Consider the following 24,814-nt stretch of genomic DNA (forward strand, 5'->3'; position numbering starts at 1 on the left):
TGGATAGCAGGGTGGCCCTGGATGAGCGAGCTCTCTATACACTCACCTGCACGGAAAAGGTGAGAGAGGTGCCCTGGAAATGCTTCTCCACCGCCGTCCCGACTCTCTGTGCTGCCAGAAACAGGTCGGCCACTTCATTGGGACGCAGGTCTCGGAAGCGCTCCACTGGCCGGAGGGGACACACGAGGACATCTGCAGTGAGGTCTGTTAAGGTACACTCTGCTTGCTTTAGGGACCATTTTTACCAAGAAGTTTATACCCACAGCCTTGAATCCCCTTGGCCCAGGGCCTGAACTCGCAAAGGCTAAGGAATAAAAGAACAAATATTTACCAACCACTGAACTCCAAGGAGTTCAAAGAGAGCTTACAAACATGGTTAATTATACTTTAAAGGAGAAGCTATGGCGCACTGAAGAATTTCTCTTAAGAGAAAAAGACATCAGTGTTCAGAGAGACTTAAGTGCTGGCTGAAATAATTATGCCACAAGGCAAGATCTACTCTGGACCGTTATCTCCTGACCCCTATTCTCAAGCTCTGTCTTCTCAAGCAGCCAAAGGCCCTGGGTTGGAAAAGCAACTGGAATATTCAATTGGTTTTTCTATTAAGAGCGTCACAATCAAAACTTCAATTGCAATCTCTGTAGAGAAATATGTAATCAAAAGACAACAGTATTTTATTTTTAAAAGGAGTATAGAGATTCTGAAAATGTACAGTGAACTTCATTTATAACAAGGAGATGTGCCACACGGTTAAGCAACTAATGACAAGCATTCCTCAAACTGATTATTAAGAATTCAAGAAGGCAGTTGAAGGTAAATCATTAATTTAAAACAAGGGTTGTCTGCTTGTGCAAATGAAACCATCTTAATGTATTCTATTAGTCAGACAAATCAACATATTTACATTATTGGTCTGAACAAACAACAAATTCTAGAGAAAAAGGATGCAAGTTTGATCATTTGTTGGTAGCAAATAAACATTCAGCGTCACATCATCAACAACGTTTCAGTTTCTTTTTGTATTTGAACTCATAAATGTATGGGTATACACATATAGACATGTACACATACATATGTATACACACACAAGCTACCTTAATTTTTGTTCAGTTTTCAGGTACCAGCAGGAGAAAAAAAGCGAATGTTCTTTTCTGTTTCTTGTTTTAAAAGAGCATGCTTCTGCCTTGAGCCAAGCAGCTAAGGGGCATAATAAAACCACAAGTCTGCAGTTGCTAGTCTCACCCGAATATCAAGCATTTTAGCCCACCATACTACTGGTAGGACTGAGGACCCAAGGCGAAATGCACTGAGCTCAGCTGGGCGGGCCTGATTTCCATAAGACAGGGGGAAAAAGAGAGGGAAAACTGATTGATTTTGCTCATAATCAGGAAATTCATGTCAAAGGTAAACTAGGAAAACGAGTATTTGTTTAATCTGAGTTCATTTTTCAAGAGAGGAGAAGGGAGGCCTTCACCCACAGGGCATCTGATACTTAAAAAGATAATTATCCTTCTTTGGCAGGGCTGCTTTATTATCATGGGTCAATGAACCATTTAGAAATGGAGAATTTCCTTTCATTTCCTCTGAGCAGATTGCCAGCCTCCACTCCCACTGAGTTGCTTTTTTTGTTGTTAAAAGAGCCCTTTCCCCATCTTCCTCCTCCCTGCTTTAATTTACACCCTCCCTTAGGCTCTGACTTCACCAAACCACAGCAAGATGACAATTTTGCAAGCTTCCAACAATACTCATAATTACTGTGGTTGGCTATGTCTACACACAGCAACTAGGTGGGGAAGGGAATAACATTCTATTTAAAAAACTGCTTACTGTGAAAACTGGTGGAATGAATCTGGCAATCTTTGTGTCTAACGTTACTTTAGTAATATCAATGACATCTGAAAGGTTTTTTTCAGTGCCATAAAAAACTGTATCTTATTACCTGTCCATTTTTTTACCCGATGCTAAGAATCAGCTTGACCCAAGTTTAATGAATCAAACTATTTATGGAACGGAACCAAAATGGTGGAACGTGTGAGATGTTCTATCTTGTACATACCTAACCACAGGGTGATACATCACATACATTTTTTTACTGTAGCTGAATATTACTATAGAAATACAACGTATCACAAAAGATTTCAACAGGCTAAGCACATTCTCATTTAGGTGAATATTTTTCAGCAACCCATTTAGGCAACATTGTCCTGACATAATATTCCCTGCAACCCAACCTTTTGTTAAAAAGTCATCTTATCTGCATATCACACACAGACATTTTGATGCAAAAAATAAGATGAAATGGAGATTACTCTCAAGGGTGCTTACTTCTGCAGGTGGTCATGTGGGAGATCATTGTCTTTGTTCTGTTGGGACCCAGAGGATGGCCAAACAGCCATCTCAGCCTAGAAATGGCCACACAGGTGGGTTCCACATCACCCTACACGGAGGTAGCTGGGTCTGACATTACACACGGTGCGGCTCTGGAGCCTCTGGTTGCAGTGTGAGTAGCTGACCTGGCCAGTAGCAGATTCACTATCCGTCACACTCCCCGGGGCCATGCTGGGCACTAATGGGGCATCAGAAAGTCAGCATCAACCGTCTTCCCTCAGTTCCTTTACAACCAGAGAAGACAAGAGCCTGAGCCTTAGCCTTACCATAGGCTGCATCCTGACTAATGCCCACCTACCTCCTGAGCCTGTTTCTCCTCACTCCTCTCTAGCATACTACACATCTGCCATATTTGCTTTCTTTCTGTTCTTCAAACACACTAAGCTCCTTCTCAGATTTGGGGGTTTTGTCCTGGTTATTTGTTCTGCCTAGATCAATTCCCCCTGATCTTCACATGGCCAGCTTCTTTCTTATCATTCAGATCCTAATTCCAATGCCACTCTCTCAAAAGAACAATGAACTGCGAGGGACTTCAAACTGCTACTTGCTTACTCACTCTTATATCACCCTATTTTAATCTTTTCACAGCCCCCCTGCCACCAGCTGGCAGTTTTCTTGGCTGATTACTATGTACCCAGATGAGAAAGGAAGCTCCACAAAAGTAAAGGCTTTGTCTTGTTTATTGCTCTTTCACGGCCACCTACAACACCAGAGACACTTAGTAAGTCTTGCTGGAATGAGAGAATAAATAATAAACCAGACCCTTGTATCAGCCACCTCTGAGTACTAAAACCCTGACAAAATGGAGATGACATTCACTTACTTTTCAATCATCTATACAAGATTGAGATAGTCTGCAATATATTTTTTTGAATTCAAAGAAGTTTATCCTTAAGATCTAGCATGGTTAGAACTAATGTTAGATGAAAGCTGGAGAAATGTAAACTCATTTTTAACATAAACTGATTTTCACATGAGCCGAAAGGAAATAAAATTATGAAGGTAAAAGCCTTTTTTAAAAACCCTTTTATAACTAGAAAGAAGTAGTTTCTAGAATACTCAAGAGTCTCAGATAAACTGTATCTATTAAAATGCTGCTTTACATTGACTGAGACGTGTCACTCATCTGTTCCTTCAATGAACACTGAGCATCACTTAAGTATGGACACTGTACTTGGCTCTGGGAACAGCAAAGGAGAGTAAGAAGGTGTTCCTGGCCTTCCGGTCCGGGAGACAGGCACTGAAATACACAACCGCAGTACTATCGGGGCACAGATAGAAGCACAGAGGGCTGCCCAATGCAGTGGGGACCTGGGGCACCTGAGTAAGGCAAGGGTTCTAGAGGAACCATGCGGAACCTCTGAGTGGGATGAATTATCCCACGGCTACCTGAAAATATAAAGAGGTTCATAAAGAATTCAAAGCAGATCAGCAAACCTTTTCTGCAAAGGGCCAGATGGTAAATATTTTAGGTTTGGTGGGCCATATGCCTAAGGAGCCATAGATAATACAAACACAAATCGGTGTGGCTATATCCCAGGAAACATTTATATACAAAAAGAAGAGCCTGGCCAGATTTGGCCGGTGGGCCTTGGAGTGTCAGCCCCTGATTTAGAGGAATCACGTCAGAAAAAAATTAAGTAAAGGAAACTGAAAGTATGGGGGGGAGGGTATTCCTCTTTTCCTAAATTGAGGACTACAATGTTATCTTAATAGCATATTGGACAAATCTTATGTATCTTAAAAAAATTACCTTTCTAAGAAAAATATGTGAACACGGTAGAACATTTTCATGACTCTGTAATAATTCTGATGCCTTTGAAGACTAATCACAACCATAAAATGCGTTGTGGTATTGACACCACATAGATAAATCACGAGTATTACACCCCATCACAACTCAAGGAGTTTCTGCCACTACCAAATGGAAAAATGAAGCATGTGATCTGCAAACACATGAGAGCACCAAAACAGTGTGTTACTCACAAATTCTTCTGAGAATACAATTATTTTCTCAAAATAAGTGTACAAGCCTTAGAAGAAAATACCATATTACCCGAAGACGGTGGGTACCATGTGCTCCATGGTGTTCCTAGACAAGCTACTCAGGGCAAGCAAAGTAATTTTGAAGAACAGCAGACAGCTCTTGAAATTCTACTGCCACTGTTTATATGCCAGTTGTTTTAAGGTAATATCACAGGTGCTACATAATTTAATTTGGAGACTCTTACGCCTTGTTAGCGGGCAAATCCCATATTGTGCATGGGCTACAAGAACACACTTTCTCCTGGGTCCTCTTTGCGTAGAATTAACACCTCTGAAGAGACTTTTTAGCTAACGTGCATGATAACCCTCAAAGAAGGTAATCTACTCAATTGAATTTAATATGTTTATCCAGTACTCACTATGTCTGAAAGCCTGTGAAAGAGATTATCAAATGGGATCTGGCCTCTCCCTATAATCTAAAGGAGACACATTCATTTAGTAATAATAGTTTTTTTTTAAAGAAGAGAAGGTCAATAATTATGATTTAGTTCCTATGGTCGACAAAGGGATTTCTCATAGCAGAGGAAATTCAAAGAAGAGTTTTTAGTGCAGATGAGATTTAAAGTGGACTTTACAAACAGGAGAGTGAACCAACCGGAGGGTTGGCTGGCAACTCACTCATCCATCCATCCCACAACTACAGCCTCCTTTCAGTCTGGAGTTTGTGTGAAAATTTAGGATGCCAAGATGAATGTGACAGAGTAACTGACCTTGAAGTGTTCACACTCTATTATCCCAAACTGTCATGTAGCACAAACAGATCATACGACGCAGAGAGATGAGTGCTATTGATAGAAATCAGTACAGAATGTTGTGGGAGCATAGAGAAGGCAGGATCTAACTCTGCCTAGGGGTGTTAGACAAACTTTTCAGTATGGTCCTGCATTTCCATTTTCTAAAATCAGAAACTATTTCTCCAAATTTGGACCAAAATCTATCCTTGACAATGGCCTAGCAATTTATGCATCAAAGAAAGTTGTCGGGTATTCTTCCTTTGGCCAAAATCACCGTTTCATTTATATATGGACTCTCGTTGACTTCATCTTTCCAACAAACCAATGGAGGACTATTATAATTCCAATTTTGCAGATGAGGAAATTACAGCTCACGGAAAATAAGAAATCTGTGCAAGACAGCACACTCCGTAGGAGACTAAAACTAGAATTCAACCCAAATCTGTCTGATTCCGAAGTCCATGTTATTAAGCATAGCATTGTGATGTTACACTTTGTATAGCTTTCATGACTCAGTCTCTGCCGGTCCTCTCATTAAAAGTGTGCCCTCCATTCCCAGAGTCCTTCTGTTCATGGAAGAGAATCACACTTCATGAAATACAAACATACTGTGCAAAACTGCTAACTGCCTGAGAAAAACCCAGCCTCAAATGAAGAAAGCAGAGGGGACGTACAACCCCACGGTGGAAGGAGGCCTCAGTGCTGGGCAAAGGAAGCCCTGAGTATGGCCTTGTTCTAACAGGGAACTGTGAACAAGGGGATCAAGAATGAGAAAACCATCTTTATCAGCGGGAGGAAGTAAGAGGGATGCAGAGCCTGAATTTTTGCCCTTTTCCAGCTTTGAGCTTCAGTTTCTTCAAGGTAACTTGAGCTCCCCTGGGTTGACAGATAGGAGGGAGATTAGGTATTACAGTCTATGTCAATGAGTCAGGCTGTCGGACACACTGAAAATCCCATTGCTTGTTGGACAGTCTAATTATTGGGAGCCATTGACTTTCTCATAGCATCATTTATATCACCAAGGACTACCAGAAACTGGGTAATGCCTTTTCTTTCCCTCTTCTTCTCCACTCTCACCACCAGCCCAGAAGTGACTGTCTCCGTCCTTTTGCATGAACATGTAGGGTGTTTTTGCCATGTTAAAGTGATGTGGCAACGTGCCAGACCCTGTGCTGAACTCTTGCTGACACACAGCCAGTTCAGAATACACACAATGCAAGAAAGAAATGAAATGGAATCTTTACACCAATGAAACACCTAAAGATATTGTGGTAGCTTATTCACCAATATTAGCACAAGAATCCCTCCCATCCTACATGCCCCTTTGCAAAGTGACTTTGCTGCTCCTCTCACCAAAAGTTGGAGTCTATTTCCCTTCCCACTGAGTTTGGACTGGCCTGTGGCTTGCTTTGACCAGTGGAATGTGATAAAAGTGTTGCTATGTGACTTTCCAAGGTCAGGCCTTAACAGACTTTGTAACTTCTGTTTTTTCTGTCTTTTTGGAACCCGGAGACCAACAAGCTGTGGAAAAAGTCCAGCTAGGCTACTGGAGACAGGAGCCAAGTGAAAGAGAACTAAGGTACCCCAGCTGATAGCCAACAACTGTCATGAACCACAAAAACAACTGCAAAGGTCTGGTGGAATCAAGAACAAAATGAGATGCTGTAAAAGTGAGAACTGTCCCAACAATATCAAATGATCATTATGTTGCTACACTTTTATTCCAAAAAATTTGATAAGTTTGAAATTTGCTCATCAAGGATAATAACTGATGATTTAAAAAAGAATTTTATGAGCATTTCCATGACAAATATGAAATATTTAAATATAGAGTCGTGACACAGAAATGAAAATGTACTGATTCAGATGATTAATTAAAGACAACAGCAGAATATTATTCTCAGAGTTGCTCAGACTTGCTCCCATCTATTTTTCCAAATCTGATCTACTCTAGGGATTCAGAACAGAAAAGTCACTAAAATAAATCAAACCATCAAAATATCACTGATCCCAATGAAGCTGATTAGCATGTGTATATATGAATATGGAGTAAGTCGACATCAAATAATATGATGAAGAATTAGTCATTCTTCTGAACTATAAAAAAAGAAGAGTCTGTATTCATCTCTACTGCAGATCAGTATGTAGTTTAATGACAAACAAGGAACTTTCCAGTTTGCATTGCAGACTTCTGCAGACCCCGTGTAATGAATTATTTGCTCTAATAAATAATCCTAGTCCTTGCAAATGTTTAAAATAATTCTTTTTTTTTTTTTTAATTAATAGCTACTTTATTTATTTATATATTTTTAGCTGTGTTGGGTCTTCGTTTCGTGCGAGGGCTTTCTCTAGTTGCGGCAAGTGGGGGCCACTCTTCATCGCGGTGCGCGGGCCTCTCACCATCGCGGCCCCTCCCGTCGTGGGGCACAGGCTCCAGACGCGCAGGCTCAGCAGTTGTGGCTCACGGGTCCAGTTGCTCCGCGGCATGTGGGATCCTCCCAGACCAGGGCTCGAACCCGTGTCCCCTGCATCGGCAGGCAGACTCTCAACCACTGCGCCACCAGGGAAGCCCTAAAATAATTCTTAATGTCTCTTCAAAAAACACCACCAGGATGACTGTGAGGTATTTTTGAGAAAAGATTCAAGTTATTTGAGTTAAGTAGCACAGTTGCAGAGTTTTGAATCAAAGTAGGTGGCATCTCAAAAGTAATGTACTATTCACAATGTAGGTAATGCTGTGATTTTTTTTAAGCAGAAAGGTAGAAATATTGTCCAAAAAATGAACCAATACAATTCTAAAGAAGCATCTTGACAGTTTGGGCCACACCTTTCTTTATGGGATGTTAACAAACCCACTTCAGTAACTCAAAGAAGACTTCATAGAATATTCATCAACCATAAGCATAAATGGCATGAATGTAATTTTAAGCAAATTTAATTTCCAGAGTATGATAAATTCCAGCACAATGTAATTAAGATAATGATAGCATTCTGCTCATACCTGGATTTCAATGCAAGCATCTCACAAGTATCTTCTAGAATTCTCATGTTGTGTCCTGGAGAATGCTTTGGGCCAAAGATACAAGTCCTTAGTCATCTGCGGGAGAGGAATCAGGTATCTCTCCCCTGGCAGATCTGCCCTGAGCAATCCCCAAACTTCTGCACTGATCTGGATGCTTAGAGGGGAGAATCATATTCATATGGAGAAGTAAATGGGTGGCTTTCAAAGAAAGTAAAATGAAAGAAGAGCCCGCAGCCGGGATGCACTCTGGTGCAGATTCTCTGGTTTAAATTTCACATAGTCTGTGAATATTTCAAGGCAAAAGAATCCTATATTGATTATCCTAAGAGAATCAGAATTGGAAAAAAAGTTACATGCTTATATTAAACTAAATATGTGGGGGAAAGTAAATGATATCGGTAAGGGAAGGAGAGAATATACAACATTTGTGCGCTACCTATTATGTCCTAGTGATAATCAGCAATGCATTGGAGGTAGATAATATCACCCCCATTTTTCCACGTTCAGAAGCAGAGGTCAAAAAAAGTGAAACTAGGGCTTCCCTGGTGGCGCAGTGGTTGAGAATCTGCCTGCTAATGCAGGGGACACGGGTTCGAGCCCTGGTCTGGGAAGATCCCACATGCCGCGGAGCAACTAGGCCCGTGAGCCACAACTACTGAGCCTGCGCATCTGGAGCCTATGCTCCGCAACAAGAGAGGCCGCGATAGTGAGAGGCCCGCGCACCGCGATGAAGAGTGGCCCCCACTTGCCACAACTAGAGAAAGCCCTCGCACAGAAACGAAGACCCAACACAGCCAAAAATAAAAATAAAATAAATTTTTAAAAATTTTTTTAAAAAGTGAAACTATATATCCAAGGTCACACAGTTATAAAGTGAGAATCCTGGGCCATGCAGTAAAATTGTCCATGCTGTTTCAATGCTTCCCAAGGTGATAAAAGTCTCCAGGTACCTAGTGCACTATTTACTACAGTGGTTCCCTAGGACACTGCTTCCATGAGATGTTATTAGACACGATACAAGAAAAAAAATATCGTGTAGTCAAAGATTAAGAAACACTGAATGAAATGAGGTAAAACAGGTTTCTTTACAGCAGGACTCATCAGGATATATCATGTACTAATGTGTATTCTGACTTAAAAAAAAAAGAGAGGGCTTCCCTGGTGGTGCAGTGGTTGAGAATCTGCCTGCCAATGCAGGGGACACGGGTTCGAGCCCTGGTCTGGGAAGATCCCACATGCTGCGAAGCAACTAGGCCCGTGAGCCACAATTACTGAGCCTGCGCGTCTGGAGCCTGTGCTCCGCAACAAGAGAGGCCACGATAGTGAGAGGCCCGTGCACCGCGATGAAGAGTGGCCCCCGCTTGCCGCAACTAGAGAAAGCCCTCGCACAGAAGCGAAGACCCAACACAGCCATAAATTTAAAAATTAATTAATTAATTAATTAAAAAAAAAAAAAAGACAGGGTAAATGCTTAAACCTTTCCCTTTAAAAAAAAAAAGAGAGAGAGAGATACTAAGCAGCATTTCTCATATCCTTTTTTTTTCTTTAAACAGTAAGACTAATTTTTTGTTCATTTTTTGTAGAACTCTGCATACGACAAGTGTTCCAGAGGATTTTGGGACTACTGAGCCTCCTTTACCTACACACAGAGATGCCTGAAGATCTCAGCTTTTTAACCAAAAAGTAGAGTAAGTATCCTACTAATCATATGAGCAAAGCAAGAGGACCTTCCGCTTAGTGAAATATGCTGAGAAGCTGAGCATTAAAATACATCGAATGGAACATGGCAGTCATTAGTGAAACTGGCTCACTATTTCCATTTTTGCCATTCCAGGCACATGACAGGATTATACTTCCTTTATCCTTGTGCTTGGGTGAAGCTCAAGGAATTCTGGCCAAGGAGTCGTGAGCAAAAGTGATTATGTCAATTACAAACTAGAGCATTTAACTGCCAGTGTGAGACCTCAAAGCTCTCTTTCCTTCTGCAAGGCAACCAGCAATGTCACTGTGCTTTCAGGAATAGGACCAGGACCAGCCCTACAGGTCAGTAGGGGGCTCTGCTTATCACCTGTTCTCCCAGGGACTACAGCAAGTTTGTTAAATGGGTTTCATCTCTTTTGCTCACTCCAAGTAATTTGTGTAGCTGCTTAGAACAGTATGGTGAAGAGGATTCTGAGGCCTTGATAGGGATAAGGAGGGAAGAATGGGGAGATTTATTAGTTTTAGCTGCCATGAGGGAAGGAAGAATATCAGCATATATACAAAGGATCTGCCATTCTTTAATTAGAAAGCAAAAGAAATACTTTTTCCAAGACTCCCTTTTCCCCTTCCTTAATGATACGGAATCATTTCTAGGTCTTACAATGTCTCTGAGTAACCATTACAAAAATTCAGTATTATTGGTATGGTCCTGCAAATATACAGAAGTATGAGAACTTTAAATCATTCTGGTTAGGAGAGTACTGAAAAAGAAATTTACTGCCACGCAGAAGTATCTGTCCATAATGTGCCAGCATAGGGGTGAGAACACACCACAATGACAACGTTGTAAAAACGCTCTTAGGTGTTAAGACTTGGAGAAGTATTTCAGTAGAAGAGGAATAAAGTATGCTCAGCAGCTGAAAGAAATATTTAAGGATCATTTCCAATGAGTGATATAAAAAAATTTTTTTAAAACTACACATACACTCTGCTGTGAGAATCACTACAAAAACTCTGTGAAAAGCTTTTTTGTCTAGTATAGATCAGAAAGTAATGCTAAAGATCTGCAATTCATGGGAGAGCTGCTGGAAAACCACAAGCAAGATAAATAATTTAACAGCACTTTACCATGTACACATTTATATTCTACCCAGTTTGGGAATAAGGAGAGAGCACGTTGAGTTTCTACTTCCATGGGGTGGCCAGATGGAAACCCAAGCTCCCGTGTAGATAGCATCCTTCCAGGGCAAGTTCTATCAGGTCCTGGAAAGCATGGATTCCAACTTCAGGTTTGTTTATGCCCCTAAAGAGCCATTGAAAATTCCATTTCCCATCAGATCTTCAGCGCAGTTGGACAAGCCAATGAAGCAACCTAACATAACAGTTCAGATACCACATGAAAGCAAAGAGCTGCCAAACTATAAATATAGAACAGAGAGACTCCTTAATGGGAGAAAAGAAATAGAAAATGGGAGATAGAAAGAAGGAAGACCCTTAAAAGGGAATATTTAGCAGGTAGCACATTCTTAGAAGATATGAAACATTCCCTAGCAGTCAGGTTCACCTGGCACCATACACAGCGTTTGATGCAGGGTTGGCCTTTAATGAATATTTGATGAAAGAGCAGATGGCATGTGTGCTTATTCATTGCTTAATCTAAGAAATCTTTCTCAGAGACCACTGAACCAGACCAGACTCAACTTACTTACATGAAAATAATCGAGGGAAATGCACTTAAAAAAAAAAAAAAAAAAAAAAAAGCTAAGCCCTGAATTCCTAATCTAAAAGACACCCAGCTAAATGTAAATTGGTGCAACCACTGTGGAAAACAGTAAGGAGGTTTCTCAAAAAACTAAACATAGAACTACCATATGACATAGCAATTTCACTCCTGGGTATATATCTGAATAAAACAAAAACACTAATTCGAAAAGACACATGCACCCCAATGTTCATAGCAGCATTATTTACAATTGCCAAGGTACGGAAGCAACCTAAGTGTCCATCAACAGATGAATGGATTAAGAAGATGTGGTATGTATATATATATATACAATGGAATACCATTCAGCCACAAAAAGCAGGAAATTCTGCCATTTGCCAGGCAACTTGGATAGACTTGGAGGGCATTATGCCAAGTGAAATAAGTCAGTCAGAGAAAGATAAATACTACATGATACTCCTTATATATGGAATCTAAAAAAATAAAACAAACTAGTGAATATAATAAAAAAGAAGCAGACTCACAGATATAGAGGATAAGCTAGTGGTTACCAGTGGGGAGGGGGAGAGAGGGGCAATATAGGGGTTGAGGAGTGGGAGGTACAAACTACTGGGTGTAAGACAGGCTCCAGGATGTACTGTACAACACAGGGAATGCAGCCAATATTTTTGATTAACTGTAAATGGAAAGTAATATTTAAAAATTTTATTAATAATTTTTTTAGTCTAAATAAAACAGTCCATCCTTTACCATGGAAAAAAATTTAAAAAATAAGACACCCAGTTAAAGGCATAGCAAACAATAAATATAAGATGCCTTTCCCTTCACATACCAAAGGCGGTGCTTACATTTTAAGTGGAAAACCTGTAGACCATTAACTCACTGGAGCTTGGAAAGATCTGAGAATAACAATGTTGTATGCTCTTTTAATGACAGTGATGAAATGTCTTCTGTGACAAATATAAATGTTGACAGAAAAATTATTTCTTTCAAAAAACAGAAAGAGAGCCTTAATTATACTTACTTGGCATTCTCACAGATTCTGAATTTAACCACCCACCCCCAAAAATGCCCATCCTCTGTGAGTTAGCAATCTGAGAGAAATGATGTGAGAATATTTCATAGTGGAAAGTATTCAACAAGTGTTTAACAAACGACCTTCTCAGTGAATTACTAAAGGAAGCCCATAAAGCCAAATTTTGGAGGAAAGGGTAAAGACAAAACACTTTTTAGGACTTCGTATGTTTTTCATTTATTCATTAAGTATGAACTAATTAAGATCATTCCACCTGGCAGGTGATGTGTAAGACACTGAGAATACAGCACACACCAGCCATATGTATCCCTTCCCCTCCAAAGGTGTACATTCTAGAGGGCGAACAAACAACAGGCAAGAAACAGATCAAAATGCAGTCTCTATTGTGGAAGAGACAAGGGTTGAGAGGAAAAAAACAGAGATGCACTGATGCAAAGGAAAGCACATTCCAAGCCAACACTGCTAAACCGGGAACAAGCTTGGCCTGCCTATCTGGAGTGCCAGGAAAGTGTGCAAGCTCTCCGCAGCCTTGGTTGGCAGTTTGGATTTATTCTATGTGCCTGGGGAAGCCTCTAAAACACTTCAGCCAGTGGGGAGTGGAGGTTTATGACAGAATCTGAGTTCTCTTTTAGAAAGATCATTCTAAATGCTGTGTAGGGAAAAAAATAAATAAAGATTCAATCAGAGCAAGGATGAAAGCTGAATGGCATTGGGGATGCCTTTACTGGAGACTAGATGAGAGACTCAAAACAGACCTGAACTATGGTGGTGGCAGTGGAGGTGCAGAGAATGTGAGATACATTTCTGAGGCAGGAGCAACAGGACTTACTGATGTGGGTGGGAGGCAAAGGAAAGAAGGAGATCAAAGAAGATTCCAGGGTTTTGGCCTGAGTAGGTGTTGGGAAAGTGATATAATTTAGGAGATTGGGGAAGGTAGGCTATGTCTTATGGCTCACCATTTAGAGACCCTACCTTCCTGAATTTACATTTCCCAGAACCAACTAAACAGACTTTCCTAACCTGGGTGTGTAGATGGACTCCAGAGCTTCTGTGAATCTCCTGAAATTGTTTGCAAAATCGTGTGTGTGTGTGTGTGTGTGTGTGTGTGTGTGTGTGTGTGTCTGTGTGTGTTGTTCTCCTATGGTCTTCATCATGCAAAAAATTGTTAGTCTCCTGACTCCAACAAAGATAAGAATCACTCATTTAAATTAGCAGAATTATCTGAAATTCGTCCCCAAGAGTGATTAAAAACAGGCTTACACTTTCATTCATTTTAGCTTAGAATCTAATGGACCCGCTCCTGAAGAGGGAAAAAAAAGTTTACTCTGTGTCTGAGCAATGTGTTCATGAGAATGAACCCTCCACGAAAGACAAACTAAAGATTTTTTTAAATAGCCTACCTCTAAAGTCATTTTAATCTGATTCAGCAGTGAACAATTTAAGACATGTCTCTTCCAACAAAAGACAGCGAGACACAAAAATGACTGTGTGATCCATTCAAAATTAAAGAATGGGCTAAATCATTAACAACAATACAAATGCAGAAAATTCTAGGAGGGGAAAAAAAACAAGAGTGAAAACTCTAAGTAGCAAGTGATTTCCAAATGTTTCCAAAACAGGAAGCAAAAGACATTTTAATGTCACTCTGGTAACTTCCAAAATAGAATAAGTTAATCAGGCAGCCTCTAAAAACAAAAAGGCAATTCTTTAAAAAAAAAAATTAAAAAAAAAATAATTTCAGCAATGAACAACATTGCCAGAGTGTCAAGAAAGCACGCTTTTTCATGATAGTGATTTGTATGCAAATATAGCTCAGCATTTATTTACTAAACCCCCAAAGCCTGCAAAGGGAAAAAAGTTTTGTTCTTTCCATCTGCTTAAACTCTTCTCCGAATAAAGTCAACTGCCAATGACAGAAGAGGCTCTGACTTCTCTAAAACAATAATAATAGAAGAAATGTATTCAGAAATAGAGAGTTTCAGACAAGAAACTCCTTCTGAGCCACTCTTTCTTCCTCAAATCTCTTAGCTTAATGTCATTGTTAATGCTGGGTTAATATTTATACCAACTTTACGAGGGTGTTATAAGGTTTGGGGGGTTTTGGAGTTTTGTTTGCTTTTAAAGAATAGCATATTTCAGACCATAAAGTAAAAGCTGAACAATGGTTGCTTAAAAACAAAGTCAACAGAAGTGAATTCCTTAAAAACCTCCCACTGTTCAGCATACCCCTCTTTGCAACTTGCATATGTGATTTAAATACCACTACTCACCAACATCAGTGTTATCATTTAGAACCTAGAACCTCACTGACTCCACATTTGAAACTTCACCCTTATTTTGCCACAGTCCATTCTCTCAAATTATCTCTATTTTCCTTCCCCATTACAATTTAGAACACCACTGGAGTCAGGGTCTAGGAATTAGTTATTATTTCTTCTTCCTCTCTAGTTGTAACTGTCTGAATTTTTTCAAAACATAATTTTTAACAGTAAAAAACCCTCAAAGCACAAAACAAGCCTGTAAAAATATTTAAAATATTTAAGTTCATTTAGAATTTGTAACTTTTTTCGGCCCATCATTTTCAAGGTCTGTGTTCAGACAGCACAGCAGTTAATACCGTTTGCCTAATGTTTAAATTAGGAGACCGAATAATCTAAAAGCATCTACAAAAATACCAACTTAAACTCAAGATTTCTACATATTTGAATTTCATTTTGTATATAATCAAAAAAAAATATTTAAGCATGCCTAAGGAAAGCAAAAATTGTGGAAACAGATGTTCTGGCAATTCTATAAGAGTTTTACGTTTATATATTGTCACTGCTCCTGCAGGATCCTAAAACTCACTCCCATTTTCTTTATATGCTCAGATATTAAAAACATATCTTTGCCACCCAACAGTCTTCTGGCATGGGGAATCAGACACTGGCCTCAATCTCTCTCATTACCGACGTTACCATCATCACCGCCATCTTTGCCATCATCACTTAAAAGATAGTTAAAATTTCTTGAATCACAATCTTTGCTAAAATGTGTCACACATTTCTTGTTGATGACTACAAGTTCCTCCAGTAGGCTACAATCTCAAATACTATGCCACAGGGTAGAGAGCTTCCATCATCATTAATGTCTGTATATGGAAAAAACACAAGCCTCTCTCTGAAAAGAAACTCTTAGTCAGAATCTCATCTGGTTCAGCTTAATATAGGAAAAGGGGGAAGAAAAGGAAAATTCAAATTGAGAGGAATTAGTATGATAGATTTGCAACGTTATTTGCATCCCATGTCACTTTTTTCAAAGTCTGTCAGTGATCGTCACTGTGCGTCTGTCACTCAGTCACACACAGCCAGCAAAATATGCAGTTGTGTTGCCTACTGGTCTTCCACTGATTAAACCTTGGTGGCTTTTTATAAAAATAGACAATCAGAAGAGGGAATTGGCCAACAAATATGAAAGTGCAACAAAGAACCAAAAAGTGATAATGCGGGAAGTGAAATGTGAATTGAATGTAAACGAAGTTACAGGAGAAACAGTAGACTATTGGAACCATGCTGCTGTTCACGAGATCTGCAGCCAGAGGAGCTCAGTGAAGGCAAACTTAACTGACAAAAATGTACGAAGCTATTATGGTGAAAAGATGGAAGATGTACCAGAGGAAGTGATGCCACCAAAAAACTCAACATTGTAAAAAAAACTTTGTATTCTACCACATTGAGAGCACTTAGGATAAAAAGTTGGAAATTGAAAGGAGTATGACAATTTGCCGAGGCACAGAAAAGATGCTCAGTCTGTGTTGAAAGCCATACTACCAGAAAAAGAAGGCAAGTGGTGTTCAAACTACTCTTGATAAGTGTTTTCCAAAGGAAAAAAAATGCACTTTAATTTTTAATATTTCTAATGTTTGAAATTACACTGTACCAGTATTAGTATGCTGTATAAGTATTAGTGTTAATATTATTATTTTCCTATACACTTTTAACAGACAGTAGAATAGTTTGAAGTGTTTTGATGAAAATTTTAAAGGTCATGGAACCATCGTAATTTTCACCATTGATGATTAAGATTGCTTTCCACGGTTCCTGTTTGCATGACCATTTTTCAATCCCACAGTGCTGTACCCAGGGAAGACTGTCTGTACTTTAAATTCATGAAGAACACTGGGTGGGGCAAATAAAAGTTATGGCTAATGGGCCACAAATTTAAAACCTGTGCCAGGAACTAGTGTCATATTCAATGTGCATCTCAGTAATAGCAGGAGAGAGTGGGTTGAGGAAATTCAAGGACTATAAATGGCTTTAAAAAGATGTATTCGTCCAATATTCTGTCCAGGAAGGGTACACCTATTGTCATATGCTCCTGAATTCCCCCAAAAGACTGTCTGGCAAAAATAAAGTTGACGATTTATTTTTTTCCCTGAATAGCTTAGTTGAGAACTGCATGTTATCAAACCTCCTGACCCCTGAATGCATCATTAATTCTGCCATTAAGCATTAAGTTTCCTCCACCAAATGTTCTCTTGTACACAACTATTAAGGCAGGGGATTACATAACAGTAAGGTCAATACCATGCATGTCCTCTATTTCATATGGATAAGGAACAACAAGCAAAATTCCTGCCAAAATCCTTGGTTTGAGACAACAAAGAAGATGCAGACATAGCTATAGCCTTCCCCTCACAATGCTCTACGATAGGCCCTTTCCATAGGGCATCACCTGCCACCAGTCTAAAAGCTCTTTAAAAACAAAGGCCACATCTTATTCATCCCTCAATCCAAAGGCCCTGGCTAGGTCTCAGTTCACATGTCACCTCTTAGGGGACTTGTCCATTCCACTTAAAGCACCCTTCTTCCGTACCTCCTCATATGTTTGTATCTTTCAGAACCTATTTCAAACGCTGGAATTGTAGTATCCCCTTATGTTTACTTACTTCCTATCTAGAATATAAACTGGGCTGAGAGCAGGAGTCAATTTTTCATCTGTTTCCTAGTACCCAGCTGAGTTCCTGGGCAGAAAGCACTTGCTAAACACTGAATGAATGGGTGGGTGGGGGGGTGGATGGGTGGATGGTTTGATGAAATGTCTGAGTGAATGACTATTTGAATGAATGTCCGTTGAAATAAATGACCAATCAACAAATGAATTAAAGTGAAACTATTATCTTACTTCAATAAGTAAAAGGTAGATCGTTATTCTCCTAGATGATGTTTCATACCCACAAACGGAAAATTCTCTGGGTTGTCTTCCTTTTCCTAAGTTTTGCCCTCAGACAAATCTAAACGTGAGAAGTCTTCCTAGTGGGTGAGCTCCCCACATCTAGCCAACCATTTGCTAAACTACAAGATGGAAGAGTTTCACTTTACAGCAGCATATGTGAAAACAGCTTGGGAATTTTTGTTAAGAATAAGCTCAAGATGAGTCGACAGAGAAATGTTGTTTCCACAAAACACATTTTTATCTCAGACTGTGAATGCAAGTCTGGTATTGGGTTGAGGGATGCGATTTCTCACTCTGATCTTTGTTGGCAAGGCTACTCATGGAGTTTTCTGTCAACTTGGGAACCACCAGGGACAGTATATAGCACATTCACAGAAGGAATAAGCATAGATATGGGAGAACAGAGAAAAAGGAAAGGAATAAACAAGGGCCTAGCTTCAAACTATAGCAGTGGAAAGGCCGTCATTTAGGAAGGAGAGAAGATGCAGGTTAACTGCCAAGTAAACAATAGAACAGAAAGCAACTAGTAAGTGGTAGAAGAGGAGAGAACTTGAATCCAGTGTGTGTGATGTGGAGTGCCCCAGATCTGGATTCCTGTGCCATTTCTACCACATTTTACCAATTTGACTTCGGGAATATAAACTCTTTGAGTCTCAGTGACCTCATCTGCAAAATGGGTATTCATTCTGTTTGAACTGTATATTTCAAGGTAACCAAACAGCTCCAGAGATGGAAAGTTATTTAAGGTTTTTCAGCTCTAAAAGTGAAAGGAATAACAGATTTACACAAACCACCATTTTCAACCCCTAATGAGACAACTGAGTTACGTAAAATTATTAATGGATAATTTAGGGCTTAGGTCAGGGGTTCTTAACCTGTGGGGAGTGGGGGGTAGAGTTCCAGGGACACTTAAGGGAAGATACATGGAGAGAAGAAAGGGAATACCTAAAGATGAAAGATAAAAAAAAAAAGGTGCTTACTTGTTTTCACTAACTTCTAACTGAAATTTTACATTTCCTTAAATCACAAATGTAATCAACAAACCACTGTAACAGTAGTGCTTATGATTTTTTCATAATGTTTATCACACATATTTTTAAAAATATAAAGTGATAACTTTATGGTTATTGCAGATACCTTGAAATATTATTTACTCCACAATGATTCATCAGCTCTATGAGCATTACAAAATTCTAGCAGTCATTATACCTGCCACCGGTTCTGGTTATTTACTATGTACTTAAGTAGTGTATATTTCACTGTATCATAAATTTGCTCTTTAATATTACACGAACTTTATTCAGTAACATCAATTGCCTTTGTGTTTTTACAGACTTAATTTTCCTCATTTAAAAACTATTGGGAGAAGAGAGCTACAGGTTTTGCAAAGAGCCAAAAGGGACCCCTGACAAAAAAGGTTAAGAACTCCTGCTTCAGATAAAAGGTTAATGGGAACTTTATAATGGAGGAACCAGGGTGTCACTACCTAAATGTGCTGATCAATTTCAGGACCCTAAGAGCGGGTCATCCAGACATTGTGCCTCCTTACAAGATGTGATATGAAGCATACGGCACTACTACAAATGCTTGGATCTGAAAATAATCCTTAGACCACACTGCTTAGCGGAACTTTCTGCGAGGATGGCAATGTTCTACGCTTATGCTACCCAATATTTCAGCCACAAGCTACACTTGAAATGTGGCCAAAGCAAGGGAGCAACTCAATATTTGTTTATTTTTTACTTAATTAATTAATTAATATATTTCTGGCTGCGTTGGGTCTTCGTTGGTGCGCGTGGGCTTTCTCTAGTTGCGGCGAGCGGGGGCTATTCTTCGTTGCCGTGCGTGGGCTTCTCATTGCAGTGGCTTCTCTTGTTGCAGAGCACAGGCTCTAGGCACGCGGGCTCAGTAGTTGTGGCACATGGGCTTAGTTGCTCTGTGGCATGTGGGATCTTCCCGGACCAGGGCTCAAACCCGTGTCCCCTGCATTGACAGGCAGATTCTTAACCACTGCGCCACCAGGGAAGTCCCCTCAATATTTAATTTTTAAAAACTTTTATTTGATACTCATTTAAATAGTCAGATGTCATTAGTAATTACACTACTCCACAACCCTCCTTAGAGCTAACTTAGTTTTTACAAAACACAAAAGGTAGAGAAACAAGTTAAATAACACCAAGGGAAAGCAAACAGAAAAATTCAGATTACAGAATGGTCTACAGGAAAACTGACCCAGTTTAAAAGAAAAAAAAAAAAAGTCAATGTCACAAAAATACTGTATTAAAAGAGTACTAAAATAAATAAGCAAATATACTGTGAAGATCTTATTTGGATTCTGATCTAATCAACTGATGATAGAAAGACATTTTGAAACAATCACAGAAACTTGAATGTAACATTGTATCAAGAAATTACTATTAAGTTTGTTAAATATGATAATGGCATTCTAGTTATATTAGGATATTTCTATAGTTTTTAAACATGCATACCAATGTATGTAGAGTTAAGATCAAACTATTTCTAAGAACTGCCTTAAAATATTTGAGCAAAATCAGAAGAGTATAGATGAAGCAAGTATGGCAAAATCAAGATAACCGTTGATTCTGATTGAAGGTAAATGGGCATCCTTTATACTATTCTTACTACTTTTGAGTATTCTGAAGTAATCTACAATGATTTTTAAATGTGACAATGCACTGGATACAGAGACTGACACATAGTAAGCGCTCAGTAAATGTTAATAAGCAGCTATTGGCATCATCATTATTATTCATGATCCCTAAAGCCAAAACTACAACCAACTAGTAAGTATAAAAGTTAGCTTTAGGCTCAGTATAGGAATAAGTGTTTTAACAGTGAGAGGTCTATGAAGATGGAAATACACCGTCTCCAGAGGTGGTGGCCCACAGAATACTCCTAATAGCAAAAACAGCAGCATTTACTGAACACTTATAACGTGGCAGACATGGGTCTAAGCACTTTCCACATATTCCCTCATTAAATCTTCGCAACAACGGCATAAGAAAGGTACCCTTACTATTCCCAATGGAGCGATACCAGCAGAGATTGATCGCTTGGTGGGAATGCTGCAGAGGAGGGTCAAGGTGAATGGCTTTGCTAGTTGCCCTTTACCATCCCTGACAACCCTGAACTCTTCTGATTCAATGAACATGTCACTCAAATGAATTGTGCAGGCTAAGCCAGCTGGCTCGCACACAGCCAGGGAACAGAGAGCAATTCTTCGTTTCACTTGTTGAAAGGTCTTTAAACATCACCTTTCCCTTTCGAGCACGAGACTAAACCCCTCAAGAATTTAATTATCTGTAAGCAAGGGGATAATATGATCAAGAAAATGCTACATTTCAACTACTTCATTTATCCATTTTCAAATTTCCCATAAATTAGAGGGAAACGTCTTCCCCAGGCTGCCATTTGACCAAGAAATGTCTATGGTATGTCTTTGCCAACATGTTTCAGAATGTAAATCCAGATTACAAAAACTAAAGTTGGTATAAAATCTGTCGTCATATATTATTTGGAAAGAAATATTGGTGACCTTATCCAGTATGACGGTTATAATAGTAATAAAATTGAATCTTGGAAGATTACACTTCTGGTCAAAGTAGTAAAATGTGACCTTATTCTATTCAACACTGACATTTATTATATTAATTCACATGTAAAAAATTGCATTAAAATGATATTAAATCCCTGGTTAGAAATGGGAATATTTAAGAACTTGAGAAATAAGATTTAACTTTACCAGTCATTCACAGCATTAAGCCTGTTTGATGCAAATCAAACTGAATTTCCTTCACCAATCTCTGGTTCAATTCTAACTTTATTATTACCACCATCTAATTCATAGAGATTTTTTTTTTTTCATGATGCCTCTTCAAACATTTTATAAACCTTAACTCATTTTCATCACCCTCTGGAGAAAAAGATAACATAGAGCAATGAATACACAAACCTGACACAGAGGATCAAGCCATCTCCTCATGGCAGAGAGATTCTCTTCACCCCAATAAAATATGCTTAATGCTGAGTTCCTATCAGTCACTGTACAAGGCCCCAGGAAGAGAACCAAGGTCCAGGGGTGAGGGACCACAGTCAGACAGCTACATGGACTTCACAGAATGGCCACCATGTGGAGAAAAGGCATCATTTTGGATATTACACCAGCAAAGTGGTTTGTTTCTTAAGATTGGTCAAGGTTTTACAGGAAAGTCCCTCCCTTAAATATAAGTTCTGCAAAACTTTCAGTTTGGGGGTAGAACATGGAATAACACAATGAATTAAAGGCAAGGCCCAGACACACTGCCAAGGTTTGCTTTCTCTTAATTAGCCCAAAGTCCCAGGCTTGCCATGGTAGCTCTCAGCTCTTTCCAATTTGTTTTTCCCCATTCTCACTAACGTTTCCAGGCTCCAACCAAAATCACCTTTTTGCTCTGTATAATGTTTCCTCATACCTTACTTAATATTGTTTTCTATTCTGAATATCTTTGTCCTTTATATGATCAGATTAAGCTAAGTGTTGCTGTGATAACAAGCAGCCCCCAAATTTCAGTGGCTGGTAACAACAAACTTCCTGCCTGTTACTGGTCCACTGTGGGCCAGTAGATCAGCTCTGTCCACCTTTGTTACTCAGGCATCCAGGAGGACAGAGTAACCACGAGCTCAAACATCGCTAGGAGACATGCCAGGGCAAAAGAAAACTCTGCAGGATCTTGCACCAGAAGTTAGATGCTCAGTCCCAAAGTGACACAGTGCACAGCCATGACTAGTCAGGAGCCACAAGTACAGTTCAACCACATGCCTGGGTGAAAGGAGAAGTGAACATATTTGGTCACCGCTACCACGGACTCCTTATCTCCACGTCTCCCAAATCTTACAATTCTTCCGCAGGGTGGCTTCTGCTTCCTCACAAAGACAGCCCTGGTACCTTTTGATGAAAGGAAACTGTTCATACTTTTAATATACACAGCACGTTATTTTACCTCTTAAGGCCCTTATGACTCTGTGAGAACACTGTCTCCATTGGGATTCTGTGCTTCCCACAATGCCTTGCTAGAATGACTGAATGAGGCTGTCTGCCTCATGACAGGTTTATCTCCAAAGACTTCAAATACCCTGGAGGCCAGTAACATCTGATATGTAATAAACCTTTAAAAAATTTTTTCTTCTTATTTATATTGAAAAGATACTTAAAACAACATTAAAAAGATCATAAAGATGAAATAAAATGAGGCCATAATCTTACCACCCTCAACAAACAACTGTTTTCATTTCTTTTCCCTCTAGCCTTGTTTAAAGAATATCCATGTTCTTTACATATCTGTACTCAAGGTGCACAGAGAGATATGGAGAATTCTAAACAGAAGATAAGTGACTGCCCAGTCAACATGCTTTTTACCCTTTCCCTGGGCAAGACCACATTAGGTCATATCTTAAGACTGATTTGTATTTTCCATAACATGAGTGCCAGTGATTTAAAGATGCTAAGCTATTTAACAGTCACCGTCATTCAGAAATAACAGTAGGTATATCCTTCACCACCAGTTCCACTCCTTGACCCAGTTCTAGAAGAAATTACCTCTAGTGAGAGAAGCTTGGTTTCCATCATTAGAAGAAGGGAAAAAAGTAAGACTATATGCTAAATTTTGGACAATTGTAGAGAATAACAGTGGAAGGAAGAAAATTGCCCATGTTACAATGTTTTGGTTCATCATTAAGATACCATTAGCAAGAAACTAACACAACATTGTAAAGCAATGATACTCCAATAAAGATGTTAAAAAAAAAAGTAGATACCATTAACAAGACCTAACAACATGATAACCACACTCTTGAATTTATCTTATTTTTTTTCCTTCTGTTTTACTTAACTCAGCCACTTCATTTATTTATTCTTTAATATGTTAATGGTTCTAATGGGAAAAGTAGACAACCTGTAAGAACAGATTGGTAATGTAAGTAGAGGGGAGTTTTAAGGTGGTGAGTTATTTCATACGACACACTAATGGGGAATGCATAACACTGTGCTTCTGGGTTTTGTTGCTTTTTAATATATTTTAATTTTTAATAAATTTATACCCCTTCACCCATTCCTCCCATCCACCATCTTATCTCTGGCAACTGCAAATCTGATCTGTGTATCTATGAGCTTAATTTTTTGTTGTTCTTCTGCTTCTGGTTTCAGATTCCACATATAAGACAGATCATATGGCGTTTCTCTTTCTCTGTCTGACTTACTTCACATAGCATAATGCCATCTAGGTCCATCCATGTTGTCACAAACAGCTATATTTCATTCTTTTTTGTGGTTGAATAATATTCCACTTATACACACCACCACCCCGACAACTTCACTCTCTATTCATCCATCTGTGGATACTTAGGTTTTTCCATATCTTGCCTATTGTAAATAATGCTGCAATGAACATGGGGGTGCATGTATCTTTTTGAGCTAGTGTTTTCACTTTCTTTGGATAAATACCTAAAAGTGGAGGCACTGGCATGCTGGGGCCACAGTGGCGGCGGCATGGGCGTTCAGCCGTGGTAGTGTGGATGCATTCACGCTTGGGAACTACCGGATTAAATTTAAATTGAGTGAAATTACACAAAGAAGCACCACCTAGGAGGTGGCCCGGGGACCTGGAGACCGTGAAACTCGCCAGAGCCCTGTTCGCCCCTGGCCAACTCCGCCCCCGAGGATTCAGCCCCCTGGCGTGGCCACCAAGCAAACTCCAGAGCCCACACTGCGTTTTGTTTCCCCTCAGCACAGGGCAGCACAGGAGCCCGCCCAACTGACCCAAATCAAAACAGCACAACGGTAATTTGGGAGTTTGTAAGACGCTATACAGTTATTACAAAAAGAAGTTGATCCATTCACTGTAGATGAGCTTTCTTCTGAACGTGTGTTCTGATGTTAGGAAGAACTGTCTTGC

The 24,814-nt window shown here is 39.4% G+C and overlaps 1 protein-coding gene across 24 annotated transcripts in view; it reads right to left on the reverse strand.

Annotated features, from left to right (window-relative positions):
* The window catches only part of FHIT (fragile histidine triad diadenosine triphosphatase), a 1,501,610-nt gene that overhangs the window by 275,966 nt on the left and 1,200,830 nt on the right, over positions 1 to 24,814 (reverse strand). For all 24 annotated transcript variants that reach the window (XM_059940100.1, XM_059940087.1, XM_059940096.1 and 21 more), the window contains one exon: positions 47 to 192. In XM_059940100.1, the coding sequence (XP_059796083.1) occupies positions 47 to 192 (146 nt within the window). The remainder of the gene's footprint in view (positions 1 to 46; positions 193 to 24,814) is intronic.

This window comes from Balaenoptera ricei, chromosome 11 (assembly GCF_028023285.1).
Source record: "Balaenoptera ricei isolate mBalRic1 chromosome 11, mBalRic1.hap2, whole genome shotgun sequence".
Lineage (NCBI taxonomy): Eukaryota > Metazoa > Chordata > Mammalia > Artiodactyla > Balaenopteridae > Balaenoptera > Balaenoptera ricei.